General features: G+C 39.0%; 3 protein-coding genes across 4 annotated transcripts; 1 reads left to right on the forward strand and 2 right to left on the reverse strand.

Annotated features, from left to right (window-relative positions):
* Positions 1–860: 860 nt before the first annotated feature.
* LOC121509955 (tripartite motif-containing protein 16-like) lies at positions 861–4594 on the reverse strand. 2 transcript variants are annotated; one of them, XM_041787773.1, is made up of 3 exons: positions 4572–4594; positions 4376–4484; positions 861–3265 (listed from the first exon to the last, which is right to left on the reverse strand). In XM_041787773.1, exon 3 carries the CDS (start codon positions 3126–3128, stop codon positions 1464–1466), a length of 1665 nt encoding a protein of 554 aa, XP_041643707.1. In that variant the 5' UTR covers positions 3129–3265; positions 4376–4484; positions 4572–4594; the 3' UTR covers positions 861–1463. The 2 variants fall into 2 exon arrangements, with proteins under 2 accessions (XP_041643707.1, XP_041643706.1); XM_041787772.1 differs by having other exon boundaries at positions 4376–4580.
* A 1919-nt stretch (positions 4595–6513) lies between these two features.
* Positions 6514–13725, forward strand: LOC121510023 (cholesterol 24-hydroxylase-like). The gene is made up of 15 exons (XM_041787892.1): positions 6514–6703; positions 6821–6898; positions 7562–7643; positions 7859–7932; positions 8237–8323; positions 8463–8601; positions 8734–8844; positions 8926–9088; positions 9734–9799; positions 11049–11121; positions 11201–11285; positions 12140–12250; positions 12439–12527; positions 12666–12732; positions 12812–13725. The coding sequence occupies exons 1-15, from the start codon at positions 6555–6557 to the stop codon at positions 12965–12967; spliced, it is 1530 nt and encodes a 509-aa protein (XP_041643826.1). The 5' UTR covers positions 6514–6554; the 3' UTR covers positions 12968–13725.
* Positions 13726–18346: 4621 nt separating this feature from the next.
* Positions 18347–20654, reverse strand: LOC121510071 (tripartite motif-containing protein 16-like). Its single transcript, XM_041787962.1, has one exon. The coding sequence runs from the start codon at positions 20647–20649 to the stop codon at positions 19051–19053; it is 1599 nt and encodes a 532-aa protein (XP_041643896.1). The 5' UTR covers positions 20650–20654; the 3' UTR covers positions 18347–19050.
* Between the last annotated feature and the right edge of the window lie 5336 nt (positions 20655–25990).

Here is a 25990-nt window from a genome sequence, read left to right on the forward strand (position 1 = left end):
TGTTCACAAACCTGATTTGACCCTTGTTTCACTTGGCCTGAAATCAGAGCACAGAGTCCAGAGAGACAAGTGAGAGAGAGGGGCGAAAGAGAGAGATCATAATTGGTTACATTGGTGAATCTCAGCAGATAATTTGGACATCATGCTAACATATGATCTCTCTGTGACAATCTTAACCATTACAGTTGTGACGCAATCTGAGAAAATACACATAAAAATACCTTTTTAAACAAGAGCAGCCTGAGACCAGAATTGATTTAATGCACTGAAATGTTTTTTTAATTTTTAAATTAATTTAAGGTGAGTGATCTAACAGTTTGCTGTATAATAAAATTGTTTCCTAATGAGGGAAACTCTTTTGAAATACAAAATTCTCAGTTTCAAGTTATTTTTGTGTCTTACTCACTATTTACCATTAGAAAGGTAGACACAAAGTATGTGTCCACTGGCTCAAATGTGTTAACCCTTTCACACATGAATCATGAAAACCTAATGAGGATTTTTTCCCCTGTTTTTCTTGCTCTTATTGCATTATAAATAAAACAGATTAGACCTCTAATGTTTCCACCCAGATTTACCAAAGGAGACATATTAAGGGGTTATTAAAGTATTCTATTTACGGGACAGCATCAGTCTGAGCCTGTCTGCCCTCGACTTCTGAGAGAAACACTACTAAAGAAAAAAAATCTGTGTTTGTCCATGTCTATGTGTTCCTGTAAAGCGTCCTTGGGTTTCTTGAAAGGCACTATATAAATTCAAGATATTATTATTATTTATGATTATAACTCTGTCTAAAGTTCAGTGAAAGAGAAAAACAAGGGCTTTAAAACATTTAATGATTTTTATTTAAGGTCTGAAAAATGAAGAACAATGATTACAAGATGACTGAATAAAATGTTAAATGTTGACATGAAAATGATTAAATGCTTCAAAAGACAAACAATAAAATGTAAACACATGGATCATGGGACAGATTAGTCATTAAATAGCCATGTGTAAAGGTGGCTCTTTATTCCTGTGAAAATGTCTTTGATTTTTCATTCAAACATTCTTACCTTACTGCTTAGTTTACGGTCACAACTGAACATGTTGGAGTTTAGATCAGTCATTGCATGAGCAAAATCAAACTCCTTTAAATGCTGTTCATTGAAGTTGTTGAATAATATAAATGTGCTAAATGAATGAAAATCCAATCCTGTGATTTGATCCTGTCATATCAGCACTCAAATGAGTGTCAGAGTGTTCTCTAGTCTTCTTAGATTTGGTTCTTAGCTGAGAACAAATCACAGAGAAGAAAACTTTGGTGAATGTCAGAATCTTCTTCAAAAGTGTGAAAGAACAAGTTTGTAAGAACACTTGATGAATGAGGTCCAATCAGCTCTCAGCAACAAAACATGAAGAAAAATCAAGCTGAAGGATTCAAACACAGAAGTTGACTCACTTTTCCTTTAAATGACTTCTGTCTACTTCAGCTTACACAGCTCAGCAGTTGATTCATCAAAAAAAACCAAAAGTCCAGCATGTAGAGGCTGAGTGAATGTGGTGTGGACTCTGTGGAGGAGAGTCATGGTTTCAGAGATGCTATAGAAGGACAGAATACCTGCTCTGTGATCCAGGTACACTCCCACTCTGGAGGACCGAGGACCAGAGACACGAGTCTCGACACTGTTGTAAAAAAAGTCATAACCACTGTTGTAACAATATAACGCCCAAGATTTGTCACTGAATCCAAATCCACATTCCTCTCCTGTTCTGCTTATATTCTTGTATGCGACTGCTACATAAACATCATCTCTCCACTCCACCTCCCAGTAACAACGTCCAGTCAGACTCTCCCGACTCAGGACCTGATACTCTCCAGTGAATCTGTCTGAGTGACTGGGATAAGACTGTGGTTTACTCGTCCACCTAACTTTTCTGTTCCCATCAGATAATAAAAGATGTTTGAATGCTGTGTTTGGATCCAGTGTGATGTCACATGAATATCTGATGAACTCCTCTCTGGTCTTGGGCTCTGGTTGTGGCAGTAAAACATCCACTTCAGTCACTGTGAGTGAGATGTTTGTCCATGTCTCTGTCAGGACGTCCTGTAGTGTATCTCTGACTGCTGACACAGCCGCTGTCACATCTTCAAAGTACCTCAGAGGACAGATATGGATGCTGGATGAGCGTGTAGGTTGACTGAGTGCTGACAGTGAGGGGTAGTTGTGTAGAAACTGGTTGTGATCCTCTGTTTGTGACAGCGTCTGCAGCTCGCTGTCTTTCCTCCTCAGCTCAGCGATCTCCTGCCTCAGCTTCTCCTCCAGCTCTTTGACTCGACTTACTTGGCTTTCCTGCTGGGATCGGACCTGCTGGGTCACATCAGAGCATCGCTTCTCCATGAGACGGATCAGCTGGGTGAAGATCTCCTGGCTGTCCTCCACTGCTTTATCAGCGGAGCGATTGATGACCTCTGCTTCCTGCTGAAGCAGCTTCACATCTTTCTCTCTGTCCTGGATTCTCTGCTTGATGTTTTGTCGACTCACCTCCAGCTCTCTCTGCCTCTTGGCCCTCTCTGCTGCAGCTGAGACTATGTCGTGGCCTTTATGTTTGTCCAAAGAGCAAAGATAACAGATAGACTGCTGATCAGTGCGACAGAACATTTTCATCACCTCATCATGACAAGAGCAGACATTCTCCTGAAGCTTCTTGGACGGCTCCATTAGCTTGTGTTTCTTTAAAGGAGCTACTTCAAAATGAGGCTGAAGGTGATTCTGACAGTAAGAGGCCAGACATTGCAGACAGGACTTCTGGGCTTTCAGTTTCCTCCCGCTGCAGAAATCACAGGCCACATCTTCAGCTCCAGCATAGCAGTGATCAGCAGGAGCAGCTTGGAGTCCGCTCGTCTTCAGCTCCTCCACTAAAACTGCTAACATGGTGTTTTTCAGAAGGACAGGCCTCAGTGTGAAGGTCTGCCTGCACTGAGGGCAGCTGTAGAGTTTCTTCTCATCCTCTGTATCCCAGTGGCTTTGAAGACACTTCATACAGTAGCTGTGTCCACAGGAAACAGTCACCGGATCCTTCAGTAGATCCAGACAGATGGAACAAGAGATGGTTTCCTGGTTCAGCTGAACTCCTTTCTGCGCCATTTCAGCTCTAAGAGACAACAATCGTCTAAGTTTGACTTCCTGAGAAATAAAACTTGTTTCTGCGCTGATCTACAAAGCATGTGTTCGTGCTGTCAGTGTCAGCTCCTATTGGTCACACCCATCTTCAAACTGCAGATCTGATGGGGAGAGAACAAAGAAAATATGAGTCAGAGGGGAGCGTCCTACTTATCAGAAAGAAGAGGGAGGGATTATCAAGCTCTGCTTCATTCCATAAAGAGGTACAGAAGCAGACTGGTACCATTTTGGACAGAGAAAATAGTTTTGGGCAGGTCGAGATTAAAGTTGAAATGACAAGATAAATGAGATAAACATGTGGATACCAAAAACATTTTGAATTGCAACAATTTCTGGGAGAAATGGTGTATTTTCTGGAAAATTCCAGGGGTCCCAATACTTTTGTCCATGACTGTATTTACATAACATTTACCATGAATATAAAAGACAGACAAAACACCACCTCAGGAATTTCACCCAAAGAATTAACCCACTCACAAAAAGGACACAAGTTCGGTTGCTAATTAAGCAGGAGATGTGACTCCAGTTAACAAAAATTATATTCATTACAAAAATTCTATCAATGAATAAGAACCGCTAAAATCTAATTTAAAAAGGAGATGACGGAAAATGGGGAGGCCAATGGGGAGGCTGAAAATTACCTGGTTTGAAAAGGGGCTGATGAGGAGTGAGAGGGGTATCCCAAAGAAGAAAAAAAACTCAGATCACCCCAGACGCTGTACAATGCACACACTGAATCTCACAGACGTGGAAGGGGCCCAAACCAGGGAATCACAGCACACCAGGAAGGAGACACCACCACCCAAAATTTAGTTTGTTCACTTTTGGAGGCAATAGATATGAAATATAACTCCCCCTTATCTTCCAGGTTTCCTCCTCCTTATATTTTTGAAGGTAAAATGCTAACTCACTTCAGCGTTTTAGGACTCATTCCTGCTCCACCCTATTAATGCCAGTTAGCATGCAGACGGAGTCAATAAGCATGTGTTTGTAGCGTTTGGTGAAGTGCAAGCATGGCCAAAAAAAGCGACAGCTTCAGAGAGAGAAAGAGCACAGGGGGAGAAAAACAAAGGCACAGCTAAGCAACAGTGTCCCACGTCACCTCCGTAGCAGGCCATGGGCTCGAACAAATAAAAGAAATAAGCCCAATTACGATTATATTATAAAAGTTAAAGGCTGAGACGAGAAAGCTGGCCAAGAGGGTTACCTACCAATCAGACTGCAGGTTTGCACACCAAGAGAGGAGAGGACGATACGCGCCGAAACTCAGTAACTGTTGCTGCAGGAGGCATCCCCACAGGGAAATCCACACAGGAGCATCTAAAAGAATCAAGAAAACATCTGCAGCCACAATGCCACTAAAGCAAAGTAAATGGACAGAACGGAGGCAGCTAACTGCTAGCCTACCTATACCGGTGAGAGCAGCAGACAGAACACGGATGATCCGGAAGTGGGCGGAGCCAAGAACCACAGAGCAAGAGGGCGATCAGAAAGGGTGCCCCAGGTGGTGATTGGTTACCACACACTCCAGACATTTAGAGCGGACCAGAGTGACAGAGATCTCATCCTGCCACACTTTAAAAATACAAAATGTAGAATCTTTGCTCTGAAATGTCAACATGAGTCATTTTAGCTGATCCAGTCAGGTAAAATAGGCCACATAAATGTACACTCTTCATGGGATTTAAACAGAAACTTAGGGAGAAACTAAATATGTGGAATTGCAGAATGGTTATAATCCCTTTATTACTTCTTGATGGGGTTAAAGACAGTACAGTACAGTAATACATGACAGTATAGCAGGAGGACATAGTAACGGGACAAGAGAGATAAAAGAGACAACAAAAAGACAGGAAAAGGAAGGAAGATGAAAGTAGAACTAGGCTAGAAATAGCAGAATGAGGGATGACATTAATGAGGATCATGAGGGTGAGGAATAAAGACAGGGGACACTAAATGTTTGATTTTTATCAAAGACTTGGAGCATTTCATATGGGGCGGTTGTATCGTCTATGACCAGAACCAGGCCCGCTGTACTACATGTAAGTGTACTGCAATACAGAGTACTTCCTGAATTCCTAGTCTCATGACAAAACCTGTACAAAGTTGCTAGATACAATGAGCCACTGGCTCATCTTACCCCATTCTCCTCCACATGAAGAGCATCATAACTCAAACTCTCCACTTTTAGTTGTTTTTAACATGTCTCTGTACCAGGGGTTCTCAACGTTGGGGTCGGGACCCCATTGGGGGGGGGCGCGAGACTCTGAGAGGGGGTCTCCAGATGCCTTAAAAAAACTGAGAACATTTTTGAATTACACTGTTGACACTTCACACCAATTCTGCCTAATTTTGACCCATTTTCATCACTTTTCCCCACCAATTTTGCCAATTTTAACGCAATTTTGCTACTGAAAACCCATGTTTTGTCAATTTCAAACCCATTCCACCACTTTTTTTTCTGCCTGTTTTTGCCACTTCTAAACCAAGTCTTGCTACCCTCTACCTATTGCTGGCTCTGTTGACACATTATTGCCAATATTAACCCTTTTAACCACTTTTTAAGGCACATTTCACCATTTGATACGCCCATTTTTGCCAGTTTCTGACTATTTCTGCCTCAGCTAACCCTTTTTTGCCAGTTTATGTCTTTTTTTTATCCCATTTCACCAAATTTCCACATATTTTTGCCACTTAAAATGCCATGTCAGCCATTTTTCATCCCCTTGTACCACTTAATGTACATGTTTTCAAGGCAATATTTGCCTTTTTCTAAATGTTATTTTAGCCACTAAAAATCCAATTTCTCCTCCTTTCTGTCGTTATTAACTGATTTTAGTGATTTTTTTATTATTATTTTTTACATATTTTAAAAGGGCTACTTCACAAATGAATTAAAATTTGTTTTCTTTGATAAGAGTGGTTATTAATCAGGTTAAATATAAAATACCACAGCTTAACTTTACAATGGACCATGGTTTTGCTGGCCCCCAGTTTGGCCGGGCCACAGAAAGCCCTCCCATTTACCCCCCTAATGGGCGGCCTTGTCTGCACATGACCACCTTCAGGCACAATGGGGGTTCCTGGTCTCTGGCACCTTGATTTTGGGCTGAAAAGGTTGAGAACCCCTGCTCTAAACTTTGTACAAGAAGCAAACTCGCCACCTTTAGCTTACAAGATCACTATTAAAGCAGTTTAACACCGCACTGAACTGTGGTACAGTCACAGTGAGTTTGTATTTATGGTGCTCTGCAGGACCAGTAAACTGTGACGTAGTTACCGTACTGGACTACAACCTCTTAACGGACGTCAACTGAGCTGACCTCACTCCGGGCTATCTAATCTGACTGACAGTTAAAAGTTGCAGTCTGTTGGACGTTGTTTACCGAAATGGCGTTTTTTCATTATATTCTGAGCTGGGCGGCTCAAATCCTGGCATTTCTCCTCGTTCTGGTTTTCATTGCGTTTCTCGGATATTGCATGTATATTAAACACATTCACGACAAATACGACCACATACCTGGACCACCGAGAGAAAGGTAAGTTTACCTGGTTGGGTAGCTGAAACTAACTATACTTAATATCGCGTCCAAAAAGTAAGCTAACTAAACAGTTGTCAATTAACAGAAATATTGGCGTCTTTTTTGCCTCCTCAGTTTCTTCTTCGGACAATCTGTATCCGTAGCAAAACTGATGAAGGATGGCGGAAATTTGCACGATAAATTTAAGGAATGGTAAGCAAAAGCGATATTTCAAGTTGCCTTACATGCCCGTGCATTGAGTTGAATAAATAATCGACGTCTGTACAGTAAAGTTTAATTTAACTAAAATGAGTAAAAATCCCGGATTCTGAATAAGGTTTTAGTATTACCCGGGGAGCTCTGGTAATTTGTAATATTCACAGCGGACGTCTTTGTAAGTATTGATTAGCCTATGTCAGTAATCTTTAATTCAAAGTTTCGGGGTACTATATTAACTCTAGCTAACAGTATCTATCTTTTTGTCAGGGTTGTTTTTTAGAGCATGTGATAGCATCACAATAGGAGGAGAGAGGGAAAGGAAGAAAAGATGAGAGGCAGGAGAAGAAAAAAATACAGAAGAAAAGGACACTGACACAGGAAGAGGCAGAGGACAGTTCATAGTTATGTATCAGGGTAATGTTAATAACATATTACACACATACTGGATTAATGGCAGGGCATACATAAAGATACATAAAGCTTTGAGTGTTGTATGCCATTATGGAAATATGTAATGGTTTTTGTCTGCAGTCTTGAAAATGCCCCCAGTTTTTATTTCAGAAATCTGGTCACCTTAATCTATCTTTACATACAAGCATGCTGGTAACCATATGTTTATTATTTAGACTCAAACTTATGAGAAACATATTATTACAGGGCCGACACATATGGGCCAGTTTGCAGGATAAATGGTTTGCATTATGTTTTCCTCCTTGTGACCTGCCCAGAGACAACCAAGGTAAAAACCTTTTTCATGGTATAAAGGGAATACTGTGTTGAAACAGCACTTCTTATTGTGTTTTTTTCACTGCTAGTTTGGTACTGATTTGCTTTTGTACTTTTAGAAAACAGGCATACAGTGACCTATATTGCTGTTTTGGTCTAATATATACACAGATGTTTTATATCATTCACATTAACCACTGTTTTCCTATTATAATTGATTTGTTTCAGGAAGTCCTGTTGTCCCCAAAGTACCCTAAGAATAAAGCGACGTACAAGAGACTCTTCTACCTGTTCAGCCAAAGGTTGTTCACCATATCTAGATTAGTTATGATTTGAGTACTGTGGTCATATAAAATGTGAATTGTTATTACAGTCAAAATGTCTAAAGAACAAGGTAATATTCCTGAACTAGGAAGGATTTTTTGTTTTTAAGCAGGCAGCATGTTTATTTGTCCCCTGTGGTAGAGCAGCATACAGCACCATTTAACTAAAGTACTCTCGACATGTTTTAGAAGTTATACTTGATTCAGTCCACTCCTGTGGCAACTGCAGTGACTTTGTTGGTTCACTTCACTGTTTTTGTTGTGTCTGCTGTCTCTCTCAAAGGTTCCTGGGTAATGGTCTGGTAACAGCACAGGACCATGAAGTGTGGTATAAACAGAGGCGCATCATGGACCCTGCTTTCAGCAGCTTGTGAGTTATTACATTTTTACACAGAAATTTAAAGGAGTATTTGCCTATCAGAAAGTTTGGATTAAGTTATTTTGTAACATAATTTTGTGGGGTTTTGCAGACATGATAGTCCAGTTTCTAAAGATCCCATTGTTTCCAGGTATTTGAGAGGTCTTATGGGCACCTTCAATGAGAGGGCAGAGAAACTGATGACTAAACTTGGGGAAATGGCTGAAAACAAAACAGAGGCCAACATGCTACACCTAGTCAACTGTGTTACTCTTGATGTTATTATTAAGGTATTTTTCCAATGTCTATAAAGGCTCACAGAGCATTAGCTTGTATTCTTTACTGTGTGGAAGAACTGAACTATCAAGTTGCTCTGATGTTTGTATATGAGAACAGATGTCTGTTGTCTTGGTAACCCTCAGGTTGCCTTCGGTAAGGATTTAGACCTGCTGCAGAACAGTTCACCCTTCCCTAAAGCCATCGAGACATGCCTGAAAGGGATGGTGCACTATACAAGGGATTATTTTTTTGAGGTAAGAAGATTCTGATACAGAAGTATTGCAAAAATGAAACTATTCAAAAAAAGGTAAACTTTTAAAATTTTGAAACTGCAGTACAATCCAAAGAATCGCTCATATATTAATGAAGTGAGGGAAGCGTGCCGTCTGCTGCGAACTACTGGAGCAAAATGGATCAATGAGAGAAAAACTGCCATGAGAAACGGCGATGACATCCCCAAGGACATCCTGACGCAAATCATCAAAACTGCTGGCAAAGGTACACACATAAAACTCTCCAAGCACAGGGACCAGAGCGAAGCTTCTACTGGAGTTTCATTTAGTGATTTTATAAAATGTCTTGTCTTAAATAAAACAATGAAGGCATTTATTACAAGGGTGCTGGAAGTGATATATGTAGTTGCAACCTTGTTTTCACATTTCACTGGTAAACTGAGTTACATCAGTACTGAGGATTAAATCAAGTTTTGTCTCCTTTTTCCTCTCTCTATGTGATGGTACATACGAACCACATTACAACCAGCAGTGCATGTTTTGCAGTTTGTCTTCAAAGAATACCAGAGGTCTTGTTGTTTTATTAGCCTGACATAGTTAACAGGAGTTCTTTGACCTTTCTTACAACATCTTCACACAGAGGCAGTGGTGCTGCTCGAAAGGGAAACACACTCTTAAGCTAATTGTTATAAATATGCACACATTACACTGCACTGTGTTCTCATAAAAGCAGTACTAGGCTATTTCTTAATAACCCAGGATATGGTATAATTGTATTATGACCCATTCCTATTAGGCAAAGTAGGTCTTTATTCATGTTTAGCTTTCAGACCAGTAATGGATGTCAGTTTCACTCTGTAATGACATTACTAGAATGTTTACTTTAAATTTTCTTTTCCCAATACTCCAGAGGAGACCATGTCGAAAGAAGATGAAGAGTTCATGTTGGACAATTTTGTGACATTTTTCATTGCGGGTGAGTTTCAATTTTTTTCCCACCTTTATTCATGAAAAGTTCAAATCAATTGATGAAATGAAAACTTCCTTTCAAATATTTAAATTATTCAAGAGAAATCCATCTTTTTTCCATATATGCATCCTTCATGATGACATTTCTACTTGAAAATGTAAAAACCTTGATATTTACTGTTTTCTGTATGCATTAACAAGAACACACCTTGATGTTTGTAGAACTTTTTGTGTTTATTCTGTGGCATGTTCAAGTTATTTAATTTAACAGAACTTAAAAAATTGATTTTTTTTTGTTTTAAGAATATAGACATTTAAACTCTAACATTATTTTGACAGCTTTGGAATATCCATGTTAAGTTTTTAATTTAGGGTTTGATATGCATTGCCATGGTAACAGCTTCAATCGCTGACATGTGAGCATTGCATGATATGATGATAGCAATGTAAGGATGTAAACCAGTTCCATAGAGATTCTGGCTACTTGGTTGCAGTGTTAATTTTGGCAGCTATTTTTAATCTTAGTCTTTGTCTTTAGATGAACTGTCTTTTAGTTTCAGTCACATTTTAGTCATTTCTACTCTCTTCAGTTTTAGTCTAGTTTTAGTCGGCGAAAACTCCAAAATATTTTAGTCTAGTTATAGTCCATAAAAAGTCCTCACATTTTAGTCTTTATTTTTAGTCCAAACAATTACTGCCTTGCCTAAATCTGGTACCAAATCATTGTAGAGTGTTTTATGCACTTTGCCAAACCTGGGGTCCCTGCTTTCTACAGCTGAGAGGCGGATACAGATAGAGATGCATTGCTTTCTGACAGATTTACCCACAGTGGAGAAATATCATGGATTTTCAATGTCTGCCGAAAAACTTAATTCCATTGTTGTCTACTTTTAGTAGAAAATCGGAAAAAATATAATGTGCATAATAATTTGGAATGCGGTGTATGTGTATCAAATTTCATTCCTGTAGGCTGAATGGGTTGTTTTTTTAGGTGAGTGTTGGGGATGCCATCATGCCAATTTCCCATGCTCATGGAACAACAAAATACCAAATTTTGTCTGCTTTGCCCGCAAAGTTTGGTGACTCTATGAGCGTATTTAGGCACAGAAAATTTAGGAAGTACACAGACGAAATAATCCTTTGGATTACAATAGGGTCCTTGCATGGTACTGGGCAAGCCCTAATGATGGATTTCATTGTTATCCCTTTTTGTATTAGCTTGTTTCTGTTGTAATTATTTTTTTGTGACATTTTAGGGCAAGAAACAACAGCTAATCAACTGGCTTTTTGCATCATGGAGCTTGGAAGAAACCCTGACATCCTGAAGAAGTAAGAGCTATCAATGCTGTGCAAAACATTTAAATGACCTGTTGAAAAATAGCTCCTGAATTTGTATTTTCCCCTGTAGAGCAAAGAAAGAGGTGGACGACGTGATTGGGATGAAACAGGAGATCAGTTATGAAGATCTGGGAAAACTGGTTTACCTCTCGCAGGTACTGTATAAATACTGAAAGGATACTATGATTCAGGTCTTGATAGGAGGGAATTATGACATCTTGAATAGGGTTTTTTTTTTTAGATTTTTAACTTTACTTTTGAATTAATTGTATCATGATTTTATTTCTAGATTTCATCATCTTGAATTTGTAAAGTATGAAAAACAGTTGACAACCTTATTTGTGATTTCATTTGTTATATCCTCTTTTAACTAAACCTTGTTAATCTTTTCAGAGAGTCTAATTATTTAAATACAATTTAGCTACAAATGTTAAACCCATAGGTGGCGTTACCATGAAGAGAAAGGTAGGCAGTTACCTGGGCCTTATATTCCAAGGAGCCTCAAGCCATACGCAAAGGCATGCAAAAAATTTTTCAATAACTACAGTGACTGTTCAAAATGTTTAAAAAGATGCCCAGAGTACATAAAATAACATAAAAAAGAGTATTATTTCGACAAAATAACAAGGTAGAACAACACAGAAATTTAAAATCCATGAACAGTGGATTACTGTGTGGTAAGATTTTTTATTTAACGCAAAAACAAATCTTGATCTGTGACAGAAGAACATACCTGCAGTGTTCATGTAATGTTCCTAAAGATACACCTTGATCAAGACATTTTAAACCTCTGAGATGCAGGGACTCCTACATTGTTATTCAACAGTGAGCAGTGGTGAACAAGCACTGCTTGCCTACGTTTGAATAATAAAACATAGGGAAAACTGTTTTTTACTGCTTATAAGAAAGATTTGTCTTTGTGTCAAAGTCTGATTTTATGTTTCCATTGTTTTTATAAATATTTTTAAGTAGGACACTATTTTTCGACATAATATTAACCTTTCCCCAGGTGCTCAAAGAAACTCTGAGGCTGTACCCAACAGCTCCAGGCACATCACGTGATATACCAGAAGATATTGTCATCGATGGTATCCATATACCTGCAGGAGTCACAATTTTTGTGAGTCATTCACGTAATTATCTTTTTAAAACAGTGAATGTGAAATGAGAATGTGTGGTATGTTTCACCTTTTTTCACAAAGGACAAAGACTATCACAGTCAAACATAATTTAAATGCTTGTGTTTGTTTGAAAAACATAAATTATTAGCATTTATTCAAATGCATGTTTATTCCTTCTGAAATTCAGTTCAGCTCCTACATCACTGGAAGGATGGAAAAATTCTTCAAGGATCCGCTGAAATTTGATCCAGACAGATTTCACCCTGATGCTCCAAAGTGAGTAGCACACAGCTTTCAGATAATCAAGTTTATTTTATTTGGGTCAGCATATCAGGACATTGATCACTGTCCCACATAGATAAAATAAATGCTGTGGATTAAATGGAGTGCTCTCTTATCTCTTGTATTTATAAGGCCTTATTACTGCTACTACCCCTTTGCTCTCGGCCCACGTGCATGCCTGGGACAGAACTTTGCTCAGGTGGGTACAGCCATAAATAATCAACACAAACAAACATTGAAACACAGTGTTAATTCTTTGGATGGCGTGGTCTTTACAGATGGAGGCTAAAGTGGTGATGGCCAAGCTGCTCCAGAGATTTGACTTCACCCTCACACCGGGACAGACCTTTGACATCCTGGACTGTGGCACACTCAGGCCAAAGAGTGGAGTGTTGTGCTCGATCAGACACAGGGATTACAAGAAAGAACAATAAGGAAAGCTAAAGAGAAATTACAACAGTCCATGGAGTGAAAACTGGGTTGTTGATTTGCGTTGACTGACCTGATTACGGCTGGGACCAAAGCCTCTTATGCTGCTAATAGCGAAGGTTCCTATGCAGAGTGGCCATCACTATTATCTAATCCCTTTCATTTGCACCCATATTCCACTGCCTTTGCCCTGGGAACAAAGTGGGAATGAGTGTCTTTCCCATGGATGCATCAGTAAGTGACAGCAGGAGCTGGGGATTGAACCCGTACGCTCTGGTTGTGGGACATCTGACTCAACTCACTGATCCACAGTCACTGATTGCTGCTGTAATGAAAGCACTTCATGCTGCTGATCATTTTAACTCTTGTCATACAAATTTTATTTGTTCATGTGATTTAAATATATTCAGAGATGCTCTATGAAATGATAGGAAATGATTGTACTCGTGCAATTTTATAATCTTTATTTTCCGTATAATGATAATAAGGTTAACTCTTATCAGAGTTAACCTTTTAGCACTGACTCATCACTGTTTCATAACCAATGAGCATTTATGCTGCTTTTTTGTGCTTCCAACACTAATATAGAATCTGCATAATGTACTGTTTAACAAAATTATCATGCACTTAACAAATCAGTGGAACTGATTCAGAGGAAGAACAAGTGCTTGTTTTGCACTTTAATAAATGATTGATTAACTGAAATCTTAAAGCTGGTTGTAATCAGTGCTTGGCTTGTGTTTAAGTATTCTTTATAACATTAATAAAAGTAGTGGGGGAATTAACACTCACTGATGACAAATGACAAATTGATGACAGCTGGACAAATAATGGCAATATTAATAACAATGAAAATCAATTATTCTAATAATAGTAAACAGCAGCTATCAAAGATGACCTAATTACCTGTCGTCCCATGGTGTTTACACTGAGGTTCCAGAGTCCTCTCTCTTCTCCAGTAACAGTTGGTCACTTGCAGTTTTGCTTTCAATAAAGTGAAAAGAGCACAAATACGGCTGTTTACCCCTGAACTACTTTATGCATGAATAATTCTCCAGGCATACCTGCCATACTAGCTATGAATTAGAAAATCACGTTTCTCAAAATTTTCTGTTATTTTTTATTTCAACATATCAAACTTGTTATTTTAAAATGCCAACAAGGCACCACAATAAACTATTTTTTGAATTAAAACTGGCTGACTGGAATTTGGTACAAAAAACAGCCCCAAAACTAGCGCTTCTTACAGCTATAAGGCGATTTAGTGCTACAACTGGAAGTCAAGAGACAAAACAGAAGTCCTCCTCGCGGTCTGTGTTTCACTGCTACATAGGTGAATAAATAGAAATAATATACGTCTTTACTTATATATATATATTATGTATGTATAGTATGTTATGTCGATGGATGAATATGGACACCGTTCGAACTTTACAAGTAGTTCTGGTCAAAAAATCATTATACTGCTCCAAATTAATGCGCAGCAGCCATTAGATGGTAGGAGTAACCATAGCAACCTGACACAGTCACATTTTCTAAGTAGGGAGTACAGCGCTGCCAGGAGCCTGCAGGCCAGTATCAACCGTCACTTAACTGACATAATGACTTACTCTAGGTTAAAGACCAGTAACGTAAGAGGTCAGTCTGTTTCTGGCAGGTCCATTTCCTGGTTGAAACCAGACTGAAAAAAAAAGTGGAAAAACTGTCCTTATTCAGTTTTTTTTTCATTTTTGGCCACAATTGGAAAAAAATAGAAAAACAGAAAAACAAGCCGTTTTTCCATTTTTCCATTTTAGTTTTTTTCAATTCCGTTTTCTTGTTTCCTTGTTTTAATGATCATGTGACCCAATGGGAAAGGTAAGCATTTCAAAATAAAAGCCTCTATGTCATAACAACCGCAATCTATTATAGTCTGTAGCTTGTCAGTGTGAATCCTCTATAAGATTAAGGTGTTTCCAACAAATACCAGGGTAATATTCAAAGCCTTAATAGCATGAGTGTGTATGGTGGGGGTCTCAAGGCCTTCCAAGATCTCGTGCCCAGGGGCCTTTGCATTCTTAATCTGGGCTACCTGTACCTGTGTGGCTCACTCATATTAGCAGCAAGGAACACGTGTTGCTGACCTAGGCACATCTAGGTCAGTGTTCTTACATTTTGCTGTGTTATATAATTGTTTCCTGATGAGGAAAGCTCTTTTGAAATAATAAATTCTTAATTTCATGTTATTCATTTGTTTTCTTATTCACAATTTACTATTATAGTGGTAGACACAAGGCATGTGCTCAAATGTATTAACCCTTTCATGCATGAATCATAACAACATCATGAGGATATTTTCTCGCTTTTATGACATGAAAAACAGATTTGACTTTTAATATTTCCGTCTAGTTTTTCCAAAGGGAACATAATTAGGGGTTATTACAGTATTTTATTTACAGGACAACATCAGTCTGAGCCTGGCTGCCCTCAACTTCTGATAGAAAACACCACTGAAGGAAACTGCTCATTTCTCAGCTCCAACTCTGTTGGTGAACCAGGAAGAGAGTCTAATAGAGAATTTATTCATGAACTCTGACGTATTAACACCCAGGCCAAAATGTTATGCTGTGTGCTGTAATCCAACCTGAGGGTTAAACACGTCTTATCAGCATCACATGGTGTTATTAGTAGTTCATATATATTTAAATCAGTAATGCTCTATTTCAGTTTAAATCTATTTATTCCTCTAAATCCAGGCGTGAGGGGCCAGCTCAGCTGAAACAGGACTGTTTCCCCAACAACCTTCAATGAGGAGGCAAAAGAAAGTGACACAGTCCAGAGATGTCATTTATGGTTTCCCTTAGTGATATTTTTCCCGACCTGAAGACTGTTTTTATTTCAGTTGGTTAGTGCTGTGATTAAAAAGGACAAACTCATGTTATTCTATTGGATGCTGAATTATGTTTGAAAATGTTTTAAAGGTGACATTGAACCCAGAGCTCCCTTTTAGCCTCTACTGAGGCATTAGTTTAAATCTTAGCCTTCACTCATACAGATGCTGTTTTAAACTGGTTAAATAAATCAGTAAGTCTCATTCTTTCTCCTTAGACAAAGGATTACATTTGATTCATTTTGTATTTTTTTAGTAAGTATACAGTGTTCTTGATAAACTAGGCAGAATAACTTTGAAGGACTCTTTATTCTTACACTGATCACTACAGTATATTATTAAAGATGAAGAAGATCCTCATGTGTTTGGCTGTGTGAGATGCTCTGATGATAACATCTCTGGGTGTTTGATGAAGGCCTTCTGGAAGAATCTCTGTTGGTGAACAGGAAAGAGGGTCTAATAGAGATTTTTTAAAAAATGAACTCTAACTTATTAATCTGTGTTTTTATGAACTCTGTCTAAAGTTCAGTAATAGAGAAAAAACAAACAAAGGCTTATAAACTATTAATGATTTTTATTTTAGGTTTGATAAATGAGGAACAATGATTACAAGATGAGTGAATAAAATGTTAAATGTTGACATGAAAATGATTAAATGCTTCTAAAGACAAACAATAAAACCTTCTAAACCCACCAACAAGGGGTCATTCAGGAGCGTTTGGACCTGGCATCTAGTCCCTGTTTATCTGGGCTGGTTGGCTCTTTCTGATTGAGAAATCAGCACAAAGACTGGACTGGATTAAAAGTCTGTTAAATGTCTGATTTGAAGGATTTCATGAACAGGTTGACTTCATCCACACAATCAGTTTGTTTGATCCCAATCTCAGCTCTGTCAGAGGATATAATCAATCATCATTTGATTCTTTTCAATCTGCATCATGAGCTTCAAAAAGACCTCATTGTACATTTATCCATTCATTTCAACAGAAAGCAGAAAATTCATCATAATACACAAAATCTCCATAAAAGGAAGGTCTGCTGCTTTCTCTCTTTAGAGCCATGAAGAAGAGAAACAACAGCAGCAAACATCAGCACAACATTGTCAACACATTTAAAGGGAAGAGAAGTTGATATTTTCATGGAGAGAAAATGTGGCTTCATCTGAACAAAAATCCTCCTGAGCAGTAACGGCTCCACGGCTAAACAGGAAGAGGAAAGAGAGTCAAACATGGACACAACACATGAGAAGAGGTCAAAGGAGGAGGGATGAGAATCATTTGAAGCCGTCATATCAGCTCTCAAATGTCTGACAGAGAGCTCTGATTTGATTGAACATTGATTCTAAAAGAATGGACCATGGGACGGATTAGTCATTAAATAGCCATGTGTAAAGGTGGCTCTTTATTCCTGTGAAAAAGTCTTTGAGTTTCGATCAGTCATTGCATGAGCAAAATCAAACTCCTTTAAATGGTGTTCATTGAAGTTGCTGAATAATATAAATGTGCTAAATGAATGAAAATCCAATCCTGTGATTTGACCCTGTCATATCAGCACTCAAACGAGGGTCAGAGTGTTCATTAGTCTTCTTAGATTTGGTTCTTAGCTCAGGGTTGCCAACTTTGGGTTCCTGGCTGCTACATGTGCACCAAGTAATAAAATGGTGCTTTTCTTCTGTTTTTATTTGGTTTATTCAACATGAAACTAAAGACATTTTGCTTACTTGTGAAAATCAACCAATTAAGATTTTTCTTGTTTGTTTAAAAATGTCTTCCCCAAAACTACATAGTGCCCCTTTAAAGTGCTATTTCACAGTTCCACCCTGTAACTGTAACAGTTAGACCAGTGGTACTCAAACTTATTCTAACAAAGAGCCGCATTGTCTAAAAAGTACAATACAAACTGGGAATGTAAGGTAGATAACAGATCAGTTAATCTGTAGTTGAAATGAAATAAAACAGTGCATTCGTGGATAATTATGAGGTTAAATGGGATACAAATGTCTGCATAGTGTCAGAAGAACCAATATGTCACTGATAAGGAGCATATATTTATTTTGTTTATCACTGACATCAGACTAAAACCTTGTATCTCAATTTTTCATGATTTCAATTTGTTTTTATAATTCATATTTACATCATTTTTATAAATTATAAACTTTACATTCCATGAAAAGTGGTCATTTTGGAGATACCAGTCTTTGGCCCAACACCAGCATTATGAAAGTTCCACCTGGCCAAAAGATTTTTAAGATATTAGAATGAGCTGAGTTTGAGCTCTGAGATGCTTTTCAAAGAACACGATGAATGATGGTTGGCTGTTTGGGTATTTATATCTCACATTGGGGCATTTACTGGACTTCTGTGGCTTTATTAACATAAAAGAGATGCTTTCTAATTTTTTTCCACTCATTATTAGTTCTTTAGCCAAAGGGGGAGGGGCCTCATTTTGGTCTTTGCCCTGGGCCTCCAAATGACTGAAACCAGCCCTGCCTCACACCTGCAGCTCTTCAGACACATCGTTTCACCCTGCCTCATGTTGGAGCTTTGGTTTTATATTTCTGCTCTGTTGACAGTATTTATGATCATTAGTGCATTAAAGATCAAATAAAACACCCACGTTTGAACAGCTTTCACTAGATATGACATTATCTCCACGTGTGATACGTGTGTTATGCTCGTTGATGACGCGCATCAGTATAATAGTCAAAAGATATGGGTGTGAGAGAGCATCAGCAGGAAGTGGCTGGAGAAAAGAGATGCAGCGGACTTCCTCTGCTCTCTTCTCTTACACACGCTCCTGCGTCAGTAATAAAATACGGATTTAAAATAATACATGTGGAAGTGAAAGCCTGTCTTCTTTATGTGGGTAACAGATTTATTGATTTGACCTAACATGAGTAATTTGAGGGCGCCAAAGCATTCATTTGATTCTAGTGTGAGAGTAGTTTGAGTGGCCTGTGAACGTGAGACAGGAGGTGAAAGCGTGTCACACACCAGAAGCGTGAGAGTTGGCAACCCTGTCTTAGCTGAGAACAAATCACAGAGAAGAAAACTTTGCTGAATGTCAGAATCTTCTTCAAAACTGTGTAAGAACAAGTTTGTGAGTAAGAACGCTTGGTGAATGAGGTCCAATCAGCTCTCAGCAACAAACATGAAGAAAAATCAAGCTGAAGGATTCAAACACAGAAGTGAACCCACATTTCCTTTAAATGACTTCTGTCTACTTCAGCTTACACATCTCAGCAGTGCCACAAACCCGAAGTCCAGCATGTAGAGGCTGAGTGAATGTGGTGTGGACTCTGTGGAGGAGAGCCATGGTTTCAGAGATGCTGTAGAAGGACAGAATACCTGCTCTGTGATCCAGGTACACTCCCACTCTGGAGGACCGAGGACCAGAGACACGAGTCTGGACATCATTGTACCAAAACTTATAATTACTGTTACTCCAGTCTAGTGCCCAAGATTTGTCATTGCGTCCAAATTCACATTCCTTCCAGTCCCCTGTTCTGTTGATATTCTTGTATGCGACTGCTATAAAAACAAATCCTCTCCACTCCACCTCCCAGTAACAACGTCCAGTCAGACTCTCTCGACTCAGGACCTGATACTCTCCAGTGAATCTATCTGGGTGACGAGCATAAGACTGTTGTTGACCCATCCTTTTAACTTTTCTGTTTCCATCAGATAATAACAGATAGCTGTTTGCTGTGTTTGGATCCAGTGTGATGTCACATGAATATCTGATGAACTCCTCTCTGGTCTTGGGCTCTGGTTGCGGCTGTAAAACATCCACTTCAGTCACTGTGAGTGAGATGTTTGTCCATGTCTCTGTCAGGACGTCCTGTAGTTTATCTCTGACTGCTGATACAGCCGCTGTCACGTCTTCAAAGTACCTCAGAGGACGGATATGGATGCTGTATGAGTGTGTAGGTTGTCTGAGTGCTGACAGTGAGGGGTAGTCGTGTAGAAACTGGTTGTGATCCTGTGTTTGTGACAGTGTCTGCAGCTCGCCGTCTTTCCTCTTCAGCTCAGCGATCTCCTGCCTCAGCTTCTCCTCCAGCTCTTTGACTCGACTCACTTGGCTTTCCTGCTGGGATCGGACCTGCTGGGTCACATCAGAGCATTGTTTCTTCATGAGACAGATCAGCTGGGTGAAGATCTCCTGGCTGTCCTCCACTGCTTTATCAGCGGAGCGATTGATGGCCTCTGCTTCCTGCTGAAGCAGCTTCACATCTTTCTCTCTGTCCTGGATTCTCTGCTGGATGTTTTGTCGACTTACCTCTAGCTCTCTCTGCCTCTCGGCCCTCTCTGCTGCAGCTGAGACCGTGTTGTGGCCTTTATGCTCATTGAGACGAGAGCAGACGTTCTCTTGGAGCTTCTTGGATGGCTCCACCAGCTTGTGATTCTTTAAAGGAGCTACTTCAAAATGAGGCTGAAGGTGATTCTGACAGTAAGAGGCCAGACATTGCAGACAGGATTTTTGAGCTTTCAGTTTCCTCCCACTGCAGAAATCACAGGCCACATCTTCAGCTCCAGCATAGCAGTGATCAGCAGGAGCAGCTTGGAGTCCGCTCTTCTTCAACTCCTCCACTAAAACTGCTAACATGGTGTTTTTCTGCAGGACAGGCCTCGGTGTGAAGGTCTGCCTGCACTGAGGGCAGCTGTAGAGTTCCTTCTCATCCTCTGTATCCCAGTGGCTTTGAAGACACTTCATGCAGTAGCTGTGTCCACAGGAAACAGCCACCGGATCCTTCAGTAGATCCAGACAGATGGAACAAGAGATGGTTTCCTGGTTCAGCTGGACTCCTTTCTGCGCCATTTCAGCTCTCAGAGACAATGACCGTTTGAGTTTGACTTCCTGAGAAATGAAACCAGTTTGAGCTCTGATCTACAAAGCATGTGTCTGTTCTGTCAATGTCAGCTCCTGTTGGTCACACCCATCTTCAAACTGTAGATCTGTTGGGAGAGAAAGAGGAAATGAAGAGGAGGGTCTCAGTGCAGTCTGAACTTTGTTTCCTCTTTTATGACCAAGCCTCAGTTCAACCCTGCTCCATATCTAAAAACATTTGAAGCTTCAGAATTAAATAATATGTAGAATTTTTGCTCTGAAATGTCTACATTAGTCGTTTTAGCTGATCCAGTCAGATAAAATAGGCTTCATAAATATACACTCTTCATGGGATTTAAACAGACAGTCATAAAGAAGTTTATATGTCTGAATATGTGGAGTTGCAGGATGGTAATAATCCCTTTATTGTTTTTTAATGGTGTTGCAGACAGTACAGAACAGTAATACATGACAGTACAGCAGGAGGACAGACAGTAACAGGACAAGAGAGAAAAAAGAGACAACACAAAGACAAGAGAAGGAGGGAAGATGAAAATAGAACCAGAGCAGAAAAAACAGAATGAGGGATGATATCAATGAGGATCATGAGGGTGAGGAATAAAGACAGGGCAGACACTAAATGTTTGATTTTTTAAATAATATTTTAATTTGCTTTTTGAAATTTTAGCACAATAACAAACACAAAATACAGGAAAATACAGTACTCAAAGTAACACACATGAATATCTAATATTGTAGACAACAGGGATCAGGGAGGCACTGTTTACCCAAAGTCACATAAAAATACAAACAAACAAAACAGGAAAACTAAAGAGTGAAAGAGACCTGCAGTTTCTCCTATCAGTGGAGAAATGGGCAGCACTATAGGTGTATACAGTGGTGGTATCTATCATGTTCAATGGTAGTGTTAAACCTTTCTTGCTTCGGCGCCCTGACCGCAGTCAGAACGGACAGGGGAGACTTTGTGGTCTGTTCCAGGGCAGAAGCTATTGTTAGCTCTGGGGGCTAACTCCATTCACTTTGTACTGGACAGCAGCAGAGGTAAGCAGACACAGGGAATCCGGCTGTATCTTGCGGAAGTTGGGGTCTTTATTATCGGCCTCACCGAGCTCAAACAGTGCAAAAACAGCACTTTAACCGCTCCGGTACACACAAACTCACACTCTGACATGACAAGACTCAGACTGTACTCAACTAGCGCACCTTTTTACCACCCTCACTCTCGCTCACCCCACCCACACATACGCACACAGCCATTCACAGACAGACATACGCTTCTAGTATAACAGTAGGTTTTCCATGTAGTCCAAAAAGGGTTGCCATATTTTATGAAACATTTTCCTGATTCCTAAAGTTGTAAGTTATTTTCTCTAAAGGTAAACATCTGTTCACTTCAGAGAGCTATAGTCCTGCATGGATACAGAGGTTAGATTTCCATTTTAATGTGATACATTTTTGGCTATTACAAGCAGGATTTCTATTCGTTTAATGGTGTATTTACTGTTAAGGTTCATTTTTGAAAGGCTGCCAAGGAGACAGACCTCAGGGTCCATTGGGAAGGAAACATCAAGTTTCCAAGAGATAACACTGCAAACATCTTACCAGAACTCCTGAAGCTTAGAGCACCGCCGTGTCAAATGTTCCTTCCTCTGAACCACATCTGAAACAACGGGATACGGTCCATCTGCCCTTGTAGTAAACCCTTGTAAACTCCTGTAACTGCAGATAAACAAGAAAATCTCAAACAATATCTGGTTTTCAACTGATCATAACATGAAAACTCCTTCATAGCACTGCTCCAGGACACCAATGCCCTTTTCAGACCAACATTAAAAAGTACAACTCTGAAAAACCTTTGGTAATAAATTATTTTTCCATGAAGAAGTCTTGAAGGACGAGCCTCACTGTTGAGAAAATTTTAGAATTTTACACCAAATTTGGTCTGTGTGAATAACTAAAGGATTATTTGTTTATACATTTATATAGCAGGTCAGTTGGTAACTCTTCATTTATCTCAATTTTTTCCATGTTTATCCATGAAGGGTGAGGCCCTTTATCTAACATCTGTGACAAAAATCTAGACTGAGCAGCATAGTAATAACATTTTAAAGTTTGGGAGTTTTGGGGGTTTCGGGGCCCTCCAAGGTATTGTGCCCAGAAGCCTTTGCAGTCTTAATCTGGGCCTATTATTAGCAGGAGCACGTGTTGCATTGAGGCACATCTAGGTCAGTGTTCTAACATTTTGCTGTGTTATAAAATTGTTTCCTGATGAGTGAGGCTCTTTTTAAATAATAAATACTTAATTTCATGTTATTCATTTGTTTTCTTATTCACAATTTACTACTATAGTGGTAAACACAAGGCATGTGCCCACCGGCTCAAATGTATTAACCCTTTCATGCATGAATCATAACAACATCATGAGGATATTTTCTCACTTTAAAGACATGAAAAAACAGATTTGACTTTTAATATTTCCATCTAGTTTTTCCAAAGGGAACATAATTAGGGATGATAACAGTATTTTATTCAGGACAACATCAGTCTGAGCCTGGCTGCCCTCAACTTCTGATAGAAAACACCACTGAAGAAAATCTGCTCATTTCTCAGCTCCAACTCTGTTGGTGAACCAGGAAGAGAGTCTAATAGAGAATTTATTCATGATCTCTGACGTATTAACCCCCAGGCCAAAATGTTATGCTGTGTGCTGTAATCCAACCTGAGGGTTAAACATCAGCATCACATGGTGTTGTTAGTAGTTCATGTATATTTAAATCAGTAATGCTCTATTTAAGTTTAAATCTATTTTTACCTCACAAAGGAGGTTATGTGATCGACAGGGTTTGCTTGTTTGTTTGTTTGTTAGCAACATAACTCAAAAAGTTCTGGACGGATTTTGATGAAAGTTTCAGGAAATGTCAGAAATGGCATAAGGAAGAACTGATTGGATTTTGGGAGTGGCCCGGATCACCATCTGGATCCAGGAATTTTTTTAAAGAATTCCTTACCATTGGAAGATAGGGCTAATGGCGGAGGTCTGTGCTCTCTGAGTGCTTTTCTAGTTTCCTCTAAATCCAGGTGTGAGGGGCCAGCTCAGCTGAAGCAGGACTGCTTCCCCAAGAACCTTCAGTGAGGAGGCAAAAGAAAGTGACACAGTCCGAAGATGTTGAATTTTTCCTGACCTGAAGACTGTTTTTATTTCAGTTGGGGAGTGCTGTGATTAAAGGAAGACAAACTCAAAGACAGGTCTCTGTGCTCATGTTAGATCTGATTACTTTTATATGCATCCACATTTTCAGTTATCAGCTGTTATCTGTTTTCTTTTCTTTTGATGTTTTGAAGCTTTCAAAGTAGTTGATTTGTACTGCATGTATGAGAATGAAGTCTGTAAATGAACTGATTGTTACAGTCAAGTTGGACTGATGATTGATAGCTGATATATAAATATCCCATGTTAACACTGACAAACTCCAGTGAAAATTATTTTTAATTATAACACTGATTGTATCAGCCGTTGCATAGACTTGCTGCCCTCTGCTGGTGTAATAGTGTAAAAAGTAGTATTTTGTTGTAAACGGAGTTATTTGGTTCTAATTCATTCAGTTATTGTCTTTTACCATGTATATTTAGATTAATAGTTTGACCTATGTGATGCCAAAAAGGAGCCAGACTTCTCTGAGTTAGCATACTTTGATTTGGGGGCTTTCCATCGTAATATTGATTGTTAATGTGATTGAATCAACAAACACTCTGCCATGGGTGGCCACCCCCAAAAAATCTCCCATCCCATGAATATATTTCTAGATCTGCCCCTGAACAAAATCATTTTCTGGTACCATTCTTGTTTCAATGAAGCTTCCCTGATAATTGTAACTGTATTAAAAGGCAGCATCATGTGGTGTAGCACTGAGAAACAAATGAGAATGAGCCAAAGTTCGGTGCTAGTTCACAGGTCTTTGCAGCTGCATGCCAATTAACAGGTTCTTCACTGTATTTTCTACAGAACTCTCCCTGTTGTTCAGTATTTTTAACCTCGTGTCCCTGCTGAAATTATGGTATGTGATTGCAAAACGTTGAACAGATTTTTTACTGTGAATTAAAATGTACATGAGCACAAACTCTGTAATTTTAATCAAAACTACCATAATAATTAGAGTAATTAGAGTATGAATAATAGTATAAATATGATAGTAATTAGAGTAGGGTATTTTAGGGTATTACAGCTTTAACGCTGACCTCTGTTACTCATCATTGAATGGAATTTAAATGTTACATTCTCACTCCTTTGACATGCCTTCTAACATACTAAAACAGTGCATCGATACATTTCAACAGTTTGTCAAACACTGATGGACTGATTTTATTATTATTTGCAGATATTTCACAATCCAGGGCAGAAGGTCCCAAACAGTGACAACTCAAAGTGTTCCCCCAGAGGATTCAAGGTCCCAGGAGGAGGTCATTTCAGAGGGACTGGTTTAAACTACCTAAGACTGGAGTACTCACAAAGGCAAGACTCTGCCCACTGTCACTGTGAATATTATCACCATGCACTCTATAGAATGACATTCATTCATCGGACCATCATCTCCATTAACTGTATTGTTAACTCTGTTTGCTTCTGACACTGAGGCCCCAACTTGTCTGACTGTTTCTGATTTACTTAACAAGCTTAGTTTATCTGATATTATGAACTTAAAGACAGCTTGATGCCATTTTTCCTGAAATCTGATTTGTGGTTTTTTTTGACTGAATTAATGTGTTTTTATCTGACCACAAGATGGCGCCTCAATCAGGTATCTCTTGTACCGTTACAGGGAATGTAGGTTATGGTCTTTTGACCAGAGGATGTTATTCTATTTGTTTAAACATGTTTAAAAGGTGAATTTTAACCCAGAGTTCCTTTCTGGCCGCTTCTGAGGCATTAGTTTAAATCTTAGCCTTCACTCATACAGATGCTGTTTTAAACTGGTTAAATAAATCAGTAAGTCTCATTCTTTCTCCTTAGACAAAGGATTACATTTGATTCATTTTGTATTTTTTTAGTAAGTATACAGTTTTCTTGATAAACTAAGCAGAATAACTTTGAAGGACTCTTTATTCTTACACTGATCACTATAGTATATTATTAAAGATGAAGAAGATCCTCATGTGTTTGGCTGTGTGAGATGCTCTGATGATAACATCTCTGGGTGTTTGATGAAGGCCTTCTGGAAGAATCTCTGTTGGTGAACAAGAAAGAGGGTCTGATAGAGGATTAATTTATGAAGTCTAACTTATTAATCTGTGTTTTTATGAACTCTGTCTAAAG

The sequence above is a fragment of the Cheilinus undulatus genome, linkage group 5 (genome assembly GCF_018320785.1).
Source record: "Cheilinus undulatus linkage group 5, ASM1832078v1, whole genome shotgun sequence".
NCBI lineage: Eukaryota > Metazoa > Chordata > Actinopteri > Labriformes > Labridae > Cheilinus > Cheilinus undulatus.